Source organism: Takifugu flavidus, chromosome 19 (genome assembly GCF_003711565.1).
Source record: "Takifugu flavidus isolate HTHZ2018 chromosome 19, ASM371156v2, whole genome shotgun sequence".
NCBI lineage: Eukaryota > Metazoa > Chordata > Actinopteri > Tetraodontiformes > Tetraodontidae > Takifugu > Takifugu flavidus.
Genome location: NC_079538.1, coordinates 12,094,363 through 12,108,226, shown reverse-complemented (window position 1 = coordinate 12,108,226; position 13,864 = coordinate 12,094,363). Strand labels below are relative to the sequence as shown.

The window sequence follows — 13,864 nt, the reverse complement described above, 5'->3', positions numbered from 1 at the left end:
GTGGCTCCTTCTGCCGGTCGTGTGTTTCTGCCCCATATTTAGAATTATTATTGCATCTTTTCTCTTGATATTTGCTCCTGTTAAGGGTTCTTATTTCCAGGATTTTTCCACTTATCTTTTCCTTTGACTTGATCAGTCAGTCGAGTCTCTGTTACATCAGTCTCTTTGGTTATCAGGGGACTCGGGGGGGCGGATCGGTTTAATGTTTGACCCAGCTGTCATCTGATCTCCTCCACGCTCCCACATAAAAACGGGACATTCCTGTCAAACGGTCTGCCTGCAGCGAAGGAGACTCTAAAGGTAAGAAGAGAACCATATCCTGTAGCTTCAGATCTTCTCTCCAAATTTAACTAAAGCGCCAACATCTGATTTAAACATGAGCTTTAGAGCTAAATGAGCTTCTGTTTTCCTGCACAGGCTGTGAAGATGCGCGATATCATTGCTAGTTGCATGTTAGCAGCACTGCTGCTGGCCGTAGCCTCAGCCAACCACCACCAACACCACAACCACAACCACAACCACCAGCACGGCCCCAAAGGTCATGATGGAGAAAACATCTGCCACCTACTTTCCAATGGAAACGCCGACTTTGGCTTCGCCCTCTACAAACAACTGAATGCTAAATCTGATGCTGGAAAGAACATCTTCTTCTCACCGCTGGGCATCTCCTCCGCCCTCTCTGTGCTGACCAAAGGGGCTCGTGGTGACACCCGCAGCCAGCTGTTCTCCACCCTGGGCTACGGCGCCTTTAACCAGTCTCAGGTCGATGAGGCCTACATGCATCTCTTCCACATGTTTAAGCACAACCAGGAGCTGCGTCTGGGCAACGCCGCCGCAGTCGACAAGACCTTCAACCCTCTGAAGGCCTACATGACTGATATCAAGGACCACTACTCTGCCGAGGTCCTCGACGTCGACTTTAAGAATCCTGCCGAGGCCGCCGCAGAGATCAACAAATACATTGCCCTTAACACAGGAGACATGATCAAAGACCAGGTGAAGGACCTGGACCCTGATACCGCCATGGTGCTGATCAACTACATCTTCTTCAAAGGTAGGAGACACACAGTCGCCTGATGATGAAGTTTTTGATCTCTCACTAATGTTGCGTCTTTATCCCTTGTCCATCCTGCTAGGAGAGTGGGAGAGACCCTTTAACAGCAACCTGACACAGAAGATGGACTTCAACGTGGACGAGTCCACCAAGGTTCAGGTCGACATGATGAGGAGGACAGGTCGCTTTGACTACTACAGCGACTTTGACAACCACAGCTCCATCATCATGCTGCCTTACAAGGGCAACACCTCCATGATGATCATCCTGCCCAATGAAGGCAAGATGAAGCATGTGGAGAACTCCATCTCCAAGGAACAAATCCTTCACTGGTTCAACTCACTCTTCAGGATGTGAGCTGGTTCTCTTTTCGGTCCCAAAAACCTGTTTGATCAAGAGTCAAATCAAAGATGGAGTCACACTATTCTTCTATCCGCAGGTCTGTGGAACTGATGCTGCCCAAGTTCTCCATCAGTGCTGATGCTTCACTGAACGAGGTGCTTCAAGAAATGGGCGTGACCAATGTTTTCTCAGATGCCGCTGACCTCTCTGGAATATCTCAGGAGCCCAAACTCAAAGTCTCCAAGGTAGGCAAGGTTCCACAGCTCTGGTGCACATCACATCCAGCATCCCAAAGGTTAGGGTGGAATTTTAACTCCACACTTTCTGGTTCCTCTGCAGGTGTCCCACCGCGCTGTGCTGGATGTGGATGAGAAAGGAACCACGGCCGCAGCCAGCACCACCATCGAGATCATGCCCATGAGCATGCCCGGAACCATGAAGGTGGATAGGCCATTCTTGGTCCTGATCCTGGAGCAATCCACCAGAAGCATCTTGTTCATGGGCAAGATCAACAACCCCACAGCCCAGTAGAGATTCCGGGAAGCCCGCAGTCCCGATACCCCGCGGACTGGACGAGTATCGGAGATACTCGGCATCGCTACGTTAACCACAGCGCATTAATCCTCCTGCAGCCCATCAGAGCGACGGTTTTATTACCGTCTGTCATCTGGACCCTGATGAGCAAATGACCATCAAAGACATCTGTGACCGTTAGATGATAGATCGACTGACACACTCACGTGTGTTCATGTGCTCTTACTGTCAACTAAAGGAAATAAAGACTGTTTTTCAACACCTGTTTGTAGATCTCATCCTACACCACCACATATTTGAGTGTAAAGTGTTTTACATTAACATGAGTCCATGGCTTTGGTCACGTGTCATCACAATAACATTTCATTTCATTTATAAATTTAAAAAAATAAAAACGATTTGCTTAAATGCAACCCACCCCACCCCACCCAACACGCAAGGATGAGGTTTTAGCTCAGATTTAAGTGATTTCTTCCAGATTGATTCAGGGAAAAAGAAGTTAAAGAATCCTCAATTAACAGAGATTAAGAGAAAATGAGGTTAAGTTGATGCTCAACCCTCAATAACCTTGTATTGATCCTCAATATAGTTTCATAGAATCGAGAACGGCTGACACAGATGTGTACTTTACTGACGTTGCCCGTGGCAACAAGGATTAATAAGGCTGTCAGTCACACACGTTTAAGCTAATTTAGACCTAGTTTGATTTAAAATCAACGATGTTCTCCATGAGCTCATGTTCACCTTCGCGCCACAGAAAGTTTGTTCTGATTAGATTATTAGATTAGATCAGTTTTGTTCTGTTGAAAAAGGTTTTCACTCTGTTTCGGTCCCAAAAGATTCAAACCAAAATCCCTTTTGACAGTTTCCCCCTCTCAGAAGTTAAACGAAGCGGCTGCTGGAGTAAAGATGAACCGAAAAAGCCTCTTTTAAAATTGCCCTACGAGAGCGACGATTAGGATGAAGGACGTGAAGGCTGACAAAGGGAGCGCCCGCCTCCTTTAGTCCTGTTGTGGACAGACTGAGGGAAGATGAGCAACCTTGAGACCAGTAGAGGCAACCTAACTGCTAACTGGCAGACTCACTCGATCAACATCACAATCTCCTGTTTGGTGGCGTTGCCGCCGGCGATAAGAGCGGACCGGAGCCGTGTAACCTGGTGGCCATCACCCCCACACGAGTCCTTGCCCTTCTGACCTGTCAACAGAGGAGTTGCTGCAGGCGGGTTTACACAATCGGCACACATATACTTTGTCTCCCCTGTTGGCACGCACACACGCACACACACACACACACACACACACACACACACACACACACACACACACACACACCCCCCCCCCCCCCCCCCACACACACACACACACACACTTGTGTGGAGGATGCCAGCGAGAGCCGCCAGTACAGCAGGAACAGGGGCCAGAGGAGCATTTAGGAGGACAGACCGACGTGCTTCAGTTAAATTTAACACCCCCCCCACCAGCCTTAATAAAGTCCAAACTACCCCGAGGAGAACTTTAGCACAACTAAAAATATGCAGTTCCTGGCCTCCAAATGTTTACGTTTCTGTCGGATTCCAAACTCTCAGCCGTGAAGCCACGTTCCTGCTAAACGTCCTGCCCAACGAAACGCCGTGGAAAAGGAGAGCTGGAACACACACTGATGTTTTCACGGAGTATTTGTCAGCTACATCCTTCGCCAGGTTAGCGAGGCTAGCTCACATCACCATGTGGACTCTCCTACATGAGCTGGTGTGGAATTCTGCACAAATAAGACAGGTTCTCAGCTTTCGTTTTGAGCTTTCTGCACCTTGCCCTCCACCCAATGTCCCTAAGATTTAGAGCCGTATCTTTCTAGACCACTACCATGGCAATAAACGTCCAGATGTTACGGTTAACATTAACCAGTTTACCAGAAAAAGAGGGGGCTGAACACCAGTAAAGGTCGGCTGTGTGGACTCCTGCTTCCAACACCACCTCCATCTTGCTGCAGCCGGCTTTTATTTTTATTGTTGTCGAGTGTGAATGGAACTCACAGCAAAAGAAACAATTCAGTCCTGGACGGCACCTTTCATCAGTCAAACAGGGGAACTGAAAAACTGGAATTTAAAATGCATCCAGGATGGAAACGAGGTAACAACAGAGCAACTATGGGAGTGCTCATGACCCTGACAACAGAACTGCTGCTTTGCATCAGCAAATATTTCTAAAGGAGATTTTCCGAGATGAACTTAAGAGGAGCTTGTGAGCAGCAGCTCTTTTTATGATTCATTTAATATTCCAAAAGTGATGTTTGTGAGGGAGAAGAGGCTTCCTCACTGCCTGAGACGACTGATCACCTGTCAAATCTGCTTTTGACACGCTTTTAGAATGAAGGAGTGAACTGGACCGGCTACAACCGCCATCGAGGGAGATGATTAAGGTGTCCAAGAGCTGCCACCGGGCACCAACTACGGACCAGCCCACCCCCACACCCGTATTATTGAGACGCTGGAACAAGAGTGACAAGGAATGCTGTTGGTAGGGGGTCAAAAGGAAGGAAGGTGGTCTTATAAGGAGAAATAAACCCAAGATGTAGGCAGCTTCTAGCCCATCCTTGGTGAGAGCCCCGTCTCCTCTTCCTCAACATCCACCCTCTGTAAACCTTCCTTGACCCCCTCCCTCCGCTGGGAAATGGATCCGGCTCAGCAGCAGTATGAATGGACTTGAGGGCCCTCTCCAAGTTCATCGTTTCCATGTGTGAGGAGCAGCTGAGATGCAGCCTATGAGGCCTTTATATTTCCTTCTCCACTTCTAAAAGCCTCAGCAGAGCCTTGTACCCACTGAGATCCTTGTTATACCAACAGTCCACCTGTTTAGTGTCGCAAAATGGAGATTAAAAATAAATCCCATGAAAAGAGAGAATGTGCTGATTATCGTCTTAAATAGAGAGGTTCTTCTGGTAGATGTGAGCTGATCGATCACTCCCTGCTCAATGCTTTTTGTTGCCTTTTGTCATTATGGCAACATGAGAGGGAATCAATACCTCAAATCCATTTGTCTATCGTTGGTGAGCAGGGTTACAGCTGTTTACCTTCCACTCGGTTACACACATCACCTTAATAATAGCAAGCCTCAGTACTGACACCACGGCTTATTCTGCATTTACCAATTTAGATTCTAATCACAGGCACACGAACATTTTGCATTATCTTTGTCGAAAATGTCTTTAATTCAGATTCATTTATCGATAGTGATAGAATCTAAGCACAGAAAAAAGCTGCCTCAATGACACTATGATGTCATCATACAGGTCATAACTTGGATAAAAGGAAATGACTTTTATGCCTGAAACTCTTTGATGTTCCATTTCTCAAAGGTTTTCCCTTTCATGTTGTCTTGCATCTTTGCTGCCTTCATGCTATGGAGACAACGGCACTACTGAGCTCAACCAGATCCAAAGCAAACTTCCTCAAACTTCCACCTACAATACCAGCGAGAGCAACATGAAGCTCTATGAAACAAGCAGCCAGCATCTTGACGGGGAGGTGGATGGAGCGAGACAGAAGAGACAAACATAGGAAAGAGTAAAACCCCTCTGACAGCAAGAGAACGAAGTGGCTACCAGACTGGAAACATGTGGAGCCAAAGTTCAGCAGCTGGAGGAGAAGAAGCATCAAGTGACCATGAAAAGTGTGAAGGAGGAAGCAAAACTGCTGGAGCAGCAACACACAGAGCTGGAAGCAAGAGTTCAAATGTACTAGAGAGAAGTCCAGCAGCTGGAAAAGGTCCATGAGAACCTGATCCAGGAACATGTAAAGAAGGAGCAAATGATCCTCCAACTAGAATGAGAAGGAGAAACTGGCATCTCTGTCAGAAGAAGACCAGGAGATGGAGAGAAGGTTGGTGGAGGTGGAGGACATTGGCCAGCAGATGATCAGAAAGAAAAAGAAGCCGTTCTTATTGAAAAGGGCTCTGAAAATAGAGGGAAAAGAGAAAGAAACAGAGGTGGAAATGGATCCTGCAGACACACAAACCTGTGAAGGTCAGAAGACGGGACGATTCATGAAGATGATTCAGGTTTAGGAGGACAAACTAAGCTTTGATGGACCTCTACAGGTACATGTTGGTTTATTGCAGGAGACTTTGGACTCAACGATCAACAATATGAGTTAATTTCAGTTAAACCTGTTGAGATTAACTGAGCTGATTGATTTAAGATACATCATTTGTGTCTGTTGCATTTTATATTTTTATTCATCACAGATTTTTTCCATCTTCCAGTAACGTATTTCCTGAAATTTTAATTAAAATAAATGTTTTTTTTTAGCTTATTTTACTACCAAACACAAACGGAAGTCAAAATGGCCTTTCCAGGGTGTAGTACCCATGACCGCCAGCGGGCGGTAGTATTGTTCCGCCCGTTGGACTAGAACCGACATGATTTTGACGTTTCTGCTCATTCTGCACTTCGGATTCTGATGTAAACGCAGCTGCGCGTCCATTCACCCGCTACTTTACACATCAAAGTCAAATTAGATGAATTCTACAATCTTGTGCAATCATCTGTGCGCTATCTGTGCAGACCAGGGAAAACACATAAAAGGGGAAACGTACCCGAAGCAAGAGCACTGTTTTGTTTTCATCACCATCATCAAGAAAACAAAGCTTTAATCTCAAAGGTTTGGAAGTATTCTACTTAGGTAATAAAATCTGATCCCCCCTTATTTTTTTTAATGTTGAAGAGGATGACATATTCATTAAAGGGGGATTCAAACACACACCCATGGAGTTGAAATCAGCCACAAGAGAGGCTGGAAAACCAAACCAATGTGGTGTCAGTGATAAGACAAGAATACACAAGAGTCTCTGAGTACAACCCTGTTAAATGTTCATGAAAGCCCATGAAGGGAGAAGAGGCCTGACAGAAGGAGGCTGCTCCGGCATCAAAGGCAAACAATAGGAAAACTGCTAATGTTTATTATTTATGCCAGCTCGCCGCAGACGTGCACAACAACTTTCATGATGCGTCCTCGGTGGCAGAGACGAGATAAACTCAGAATAAAGTGAGCAGAGAACGTCTGCGTGCTCGGCGAGAGCGCCTGTGATGTTTTATTACTGTAACTCCTAGTGACAAGTCACACACACGCACAAACACACACACACACACGCTCCCGTCGACCCTCATCGGGCCCGCAGAACCGCACAGAACGTAGAGAAAGAGCAGAAAGCAGCCGACATCACTGCACAACCATCACCACCAGCCCTCGTTCCCATCAGGCTAAATCATAACCGGCATTGTTTCAAAAATAATTGCAGACTCTCATTCCAACTGGCGGATAATAATAGAGGAGTGTTAATGAGTGTTAATGTGCGGTTTCACACCGATTAGTTACAGGAACCCAGTTATTGGGTTTATCCACCTGGAGAGCTCCCAAGAGGACTAATTACCCCCTGGAGACATTGTTCTGGATGCATTAGCGCCACAGCGGGAACGATGAGGTGACGTCAGCTGGTTCCAACTTCCTGAGCGCAGGGTTTAGCATTGTGCGCTGTACTCTGACAGAGGACACATGTGATCACAGTGAAAAGAAAGAGGTTCTGCTTGAAAAGGCCGTTCTGATCCAATCTGAATGAACTGTGATGATTTCCCCCCGCTGCGCACACTCTGCCCCCTGGTGGCCGACATGGCGCCTGCAGCTGAAACAGACGTCGCTTCCCTCTTTAGCTGCAGGAGCTTGGTGATGTTTGCTGAGCCGCAGCGACCCGCAGGGCTGCGAGGGCTGCTGCTGCTGACCCTGCAGCTCCATTTTCTTAAATTTCCATGCTGAATCCAGGCGGTCCAGTCCGGCCGGCACCCAGCTGAGGCGGTGACATGATGAATGGACAGAAACAATCTCGCTCCCGCGGCTCAAAGTGGACGATAATCAAGACAAATGTCTGCTTTTGATTCCACATCACTGTCAGAAATTTGGAGATGCAGCTTTTTTTTCTGACAGCGGGGGAAGAGCGGTAGACAAAGTGAGTGGGGAACAAGAGCGAATCAATGGATCATTTATAATGTTCTGGCCTTAATGAAAAGGCTCTGCTGCACAGGGGAAAGTAGTGCCAAAAGGGAGTCTTCGGAGACCCTTTGTTGCCTTTAGCTTGATGTCATGATCAGTTTGATACTCGGACTTCCTGTCCTCCACTATTGATCTGCTGCTTAATGGTTTTTCTAATCCGACCATCGTTGGGAGAGCACTTTATTGCTGCTGTTGGTCCGCTCGTCGATTCCTCCCTGCACCACTTACCCATCCATTTGTTTAGCAGTGTGGAGCAGTGGAAATTCTGAGGCAGCCGACACCAACCCTTCTCTGCTACAGCCATTAGCTTTAAAGTAGTTCTACCAGCCTCCTTCTTAAATTTAAGGAGCAGCGATTGACTGCTTAATTCCGACAGGACGCAAACATCACCTTCTGCAGAGCATCCCACAGGGAGCCGGACGGGGAGATCAAAGCTGGGAGGAAAGATCAACGCTGGGAGGAAAGATCAAAGCTGGGAGGAAAGATCAAAGCTGGGAGGAAGCGTGTAAAGATATCGATCGTACATCGGCGAGCGCGGGCTCACCACCGCCGAAACACCTGGAACTAAACTGATGTGCGCAGAGCTGGGGGACGGAGGGCGACGCACCCCCGCTAACACCAGCGCCACGGGTTCACACGTGAGCGTGTGACCTTTGACCCCGGGGTTTCTGTCACCGTGGTAAAACCCCGCGCAGCCATCGCTGCATTGTTAATGAGGAGGGGGGGGGGGGGGGATTAACGGGAGCACGGAGCAACATGGCGAGGAGGAGGAGGTGGGAGGGTGGGGGGTGGTGGTGGGGGAGGACGGCTCAGGTCCCCGTGATGTCCTCTTGTCATCGTTTTGCTCTCTGCCTCCCCTGCAACACTTCCTGGATGGTTAATAATGGATGGCGCCCCTTTAGCCTTGGTCGGTGCCACTTTGTCGGTGCGGGTGATGAATCTTTGTTATGGTGATTAGGAACTTTATCTACAGAGCAGCTCGCCGGCGCTCCTCTCACCGCAGGTGACATCGCACGTGTGCTCTGATAATATCTGTCTGAGGGAGATAAAAAGGTAGCAGCGTCCCCGTCTCCTCAGGAGGTGGCACACTTCCACATCAAAGCTGAAGTGGCGTCTTATTAGTGAGGCTGCCGCCGCCGCTCTGACGCCCACGCTCACTTTCAATTACACTTTCGGGGCGAGATTCCGAGTCCTGGCTGAGAAAGTTTGTGATCATCCGAGCAAAACGCGGCGCCGCTCCGGTCAGACTGTCCGGACCAAAACCTCCATCTTCCACTGTTTTTGTGTGGTCTGAATTTATCCGTCCGAGGGATAAATTCAGCCAGATTCAGATACTTTATGGATTCGGGTAAAGTCCCACCTCTCCGGGCCGCCCAGGTGAACCCCGGATTAATAGAAATGACCGTTGAGCTTTTAAACCCAAACCAATAAAAGCTGGTCTGAACCTGAACTCATTCCAGGCAGGGCCCGGATAGTCGGCATGAATTGAATAGCTGATAAAGTCTGGATGATGTGAAAGCCTGGAAGACAGCGGAGAGCCTCCTAAAGCCGGGGTCACGTGCACCAGATGGCAGATAATGAATGCAATTTCAACAGTTTCCACAGAGGAACAGCCTCCCAGCTTTTAGAATTCCGGCCCGGCAGACAAGAACCGCATCATAATTCTGTCCCTGAAGCGAGCGGGTTCAAACCAGCTCCATCCCTGCATCCCTGTTCGGAACACCTGTCCAGAGTTCAGACAGGAAGCAGGAGAAACTGGAAGTTGGTGAGGGTTACTGGTGGGTCCAGGTCCACCACTGGAGCGCTTCCTACTTGGATAAATATCTCCTCGTTTTCCCAAGGTTTTTCCAAACCCTTTTTCTCGAAGACGTCCCATCCTGTCGCCGTCCTCCGGCTCCTCCGCTGCTCTTCATTAGGAATACGCTCCGGTTTCAGCTCCAGACTGTATCCATGTCAGGCCGTTGCCACCTGTTGCTGTGAAAGCCGGAATCATTCCTGCGTCAGCGTAGTTTTCCTCCCGGTCTCACTGGTGGATTCCTCTCCCTTCCCAGGATTGCGTCCCTTCCATTCCCTGCCAACATCCTGGCGTTCCTTGGCGATAAAGCGGACGTGCCGATCGGCCCCAGAGAGCCGACGGATTGGTGGCAAAACAATGTGCCTCCAGCGGCGGCCTCCACGGGGAGGGAGGCGTTTGGCATTCCCACCACTGGTGCCGTGGTGTCCATGGTGCGAATGTTTTTGTCACCTGACAACAGTTTTCCACTTCTCGGAATGTCCGGATACAGACAAGGGAGGATAATGGATTTGAACGCATTCCCATCTTTAAAAAAAAGAAAAAAAAGCTGATTATTTTTTGCAAAGCACATTTTTTTGCGGAGTGGTAAATCATGAATTAAAGATGAGGCCGGCGTTCTCCAGTTGCCGTGCAGCGCTGCTCCGGAATATCAAAAGGCTGGATGGATTCCCGTCTCATCTTCATCGCATTTCGCAAAAACCACAACATTCGTGATCCGAAGTTAAACCGTCAAGTGGCCCAAACCGCTCATATTCCCAGCTGCCTGTGCCGATAGAACAATGGCACCAATCTATACCATAACAACCGAACTTCCCACCAGTGTCCCTGCTGTTGTCATGGCAACTGCAACCACTCGGCTGTTCTGAAGGTGAGAGAAAGGGCCAGGAACGGCCGTCGGTGGCCTAATTAGGGACAAGAACAAGAAAGAAATCAAAAACAAAGCCCGACGTATGGATGGCGAACGTTAACGGGTGGGCGGAGACCTCCTGGCCGGCGTCGGTCGGCGTGGCGACAGGTGAGGGGAGCATCACAGCGGATTATCCGCCGTTATTAAACCAGCAGCCTGCAGTGTTGGTAAATTCCAATTTGAAAGCGCAGCCGTTTGAATCGGCGGCTTGTTTCCCCCGCGAGGTCCGGAGGTTCCACCTGCTCCGGAGGACGTTTGAATGCGGCCGCTCTGCCGACACGTGTCAACGCCGCGCTTGAGGGTTTCAATTAAGCTCCTGCGGTTCTGGACGTGCCGTCGTCTGAGGGGAGGAGTTTAGAGGACGTCTCCAGGCCGCTCCCAGCAGCTCCTGCAGGGGGACCGGACCTGGGACCGGCTGGGCCTGAACTCCTAAAGCTGGTCCACGGACCCTGAAGAGGTCCTCAAACCCTGCCCCTAGACCACAGGGGGCGCCAGAGGGGCCACGCTGGCTGGATTTTCCTCCTCTCGGCACCCTTCAGTCGGCGCCGTCTTTTTTGGACCGGTATTTATTCGCTGCTGCTGCGACTCCCGCGGAGAGCCGGTCGATACTAAAACCACCGCTAAAGCGGAGGAAAAGCCGAAGTTTCCACGCGTCTCCTCCGCCGCCAGTCAGATAATTTATGCGCCAATCATTCTCAGTTTCCTTCGAGACGCAATTTTCATTTCAACGGTTCTGCCCAGCGGGTGCCAAATAAATAGCAGTTTAATAACAGCATTTGAAATCCTCCCAGTTGTCTGGGAGTCGTAAAGAGACTGAAGGTTTTAATCTGGAGCTGTAACCACATAATGGTGTCATCCTCCAGGAGGGGGCGCTGACGGCGCCGCTTAAAGCTCAAATACCTGCAACACACAGGGGAAAGGTGGAGTCGGTGCCGTCGCTACGGTCCGGAGGGTTGGGAATCGGGACCAAGTCCTGGCGACCTGGCGCGACTCTCAACTGATGCTACTTTAGGAAACAACTCAGAGCAGCAGAAACACAACCAGACGGGCGACTTTCTCTGTTTTCAAGAGTTAAAATGAAAGGTCTCGGCCAGAGACGCTGCCCTTCGAAGAAACCCAATTGTCACTTTAAAAAGGCAAATTGATCGCCCCCCCTCCTCCCCCCGATGTCCAGTTGCTCTTCGGAGTCTGGGGGAAGGACAATTACACAAATCTGTCACCCAGGAAATCCTGACACTTTATTTCCTCTCAGACAAAGAGCCGGTGATGGGTGATGAGTTTGTAGCTGCTGGGAGATTCGACAGACTCTGGGGGAATAATAAAGCAATTTCAGCCTGCCAGAGAAGTCGGAGCACGGAGAAGGAAACATGCGAGGAAGGTATAAATCAGCGCTGTAATGTCTATAGTTTCCTTTTGTGGCCAAATGAGACAGTTATAGTGTACAAAGGAATGAGGGGCTTGACCAGGCTGTGGGCAGAAATGACATAACGATCCAATAAAAATGTGTTGCCCGGGTTCTATGTGAGCGGAGGTCTCATGTCCACGCCACACGGCGGAACCTTTCCCAGAACATCCCTCTTTATTTGAGCCCTAAAGTGTGAAATGTTTGTAAAGGCCCTCGGAACGCCGCTGCATTCCCACACCCTGGACACGAGTGACACCAGACGGGTTCGATCAGGTCTGGAAACGGGTCGAGTCGGGCTGATGTTGGCCCGAGGCGAGCCGGCCCGAGTCGAGCCGGCCCCGAGACGCTGCTTCTTCAGTGTCAGTCGTGTCACCAAGAGGTCCGGGAACTCTGAAACTGGAACCTTTGGGACTCGTCCTCTGATCCGCAACATCCCTGGATATTTAGTTATGATTGAAAATCCCTTTTTTCCGTGTGGGCTGTCGGTGGAGACGATCCACGGGGAAATGCGGGATTACGTCGACACGAGCTGGAGATGGAGGAAATATCCTGGATCTCACCTGTTCCGACATCCCGTTTTCCCAGTAAACAAACCCAAACTGCCTTAGAGCGGCTGCCTGCAGCGCCGCTGCTGCCAGGCATCCATCAACCTTCCGGTCGACGTCTGACACCAGACAGTTTGGCTCGCTCCACGCACACTTTGATTTTATTTCCCGGAGATTTGCGGCCTCAGACTGAGATCTTGGCAGTGACAGAAACGAGCGCTAACAAACACCCCGGAGCTTTTCATGTCCTTTCCTCCTGACGCCACATCCATCATTAACTGTCACATTCTGAAGTTCTCTGCCCCCCCCCCACTCAATAGACGTCCCAAACTTTGGGGGCTGGGCTCAATTTAGGAAAATTAGCTGCTGCATGTGGCGGCGGAGGCAGCCGAACGGTTTGCTGGAGGAATGATGGGCTTTTTGTTGTGATAATGGCCGCCTTTCACAGAAGCAGCGCCTCGTGACCCGGAGAGCACTCGGCTCCTGCAGGATGCCGCTTTAATGGAAAACCCAGCTGCATAATCAGCCGCAGGTTAAAAAAACGACTACAAACAGGACCCACTGAATAAATGTTCCGGGGGGAGGAGGGGGGGCGTCACCAACAGCTTCCTGGTGACCTGACATGTCAGGCGTTTGTTTGGGTTTTGAGAGCAACTTTGCAGTTTTGGGAAAAGACAACAAGGAAGAGAAGAGGAAAGTGGCTCCCTCCACCTCAGGATGTTACAGCCCTTCGCACCAGGAGGGGGCTGATGCTGATTCCTATGCAGCGCAGGTCTGTACTTACAAATTGGAGGACGCGATGGGATAAAGCTGGTTTTATTAGGAGTGCTGCAGTACCACACACACACACACACACACACACACACACACACACAATCCCCTTCACACTCATCGTCTCGCTCCTCTTATTCCACTCTGCTGCGCCTCGGCACACAGCGCAGCACTCTGGTTCAACAGCTCCCCTCTGCAGGGAGCGGGGGAGGCCGCCTCGGTCCAGCCAACCATCGGAAACTCATTATTACATTACTAAGTGATGGATCATTTCCAAATGATCTCCACACACACCTCAACAATTAGGCCACCGGCAAGGCAATTACCGATCGGCAATATAACGCCGGGACTCTGATGTATCGGCGGGCTTTAACCTTTGAGCTAGCCCACAGATTACGCTTATTAAGGTGCAGCGTTATTGGACCAATAAAAATGGCCGCGCGGCTGCATCGGCCCACATGAGGATGT

General features: G+C 49.7%; 1 protein-coding gene across 1 annotated transcript; it reads left to right on the top strand.

Moving 5' to 3' along the window:
- The first annotated feature begins 93 nt into the window (after window positions 1-93).
- LOC130516162 (alpha-1-antitrypsin homolog) lies at window positions 94-2,191 on the top strand. Its single transcript, XM_057017009.1, has 5 exons — window positions 94-300; window positions 418-1,054; window positions 1,137-1,407; window positions 1,494-1,641; window positions 1,736-2,191. Exons 2-5 carry the CDS (start codon window positions 427-429, stop codon window positions 1,925-1,927), a joined length of 1,239 nt encoding a protein of 412 aa, XP_056872989.1. The 5' UTR covers window positions 94-300; window positions 418-426; the 3' UTR covers window positions 1,928-2,191.
- The last annotated feature ends 11,673 nt before the right edge of the window (window positions 2,192-13,864 follow it).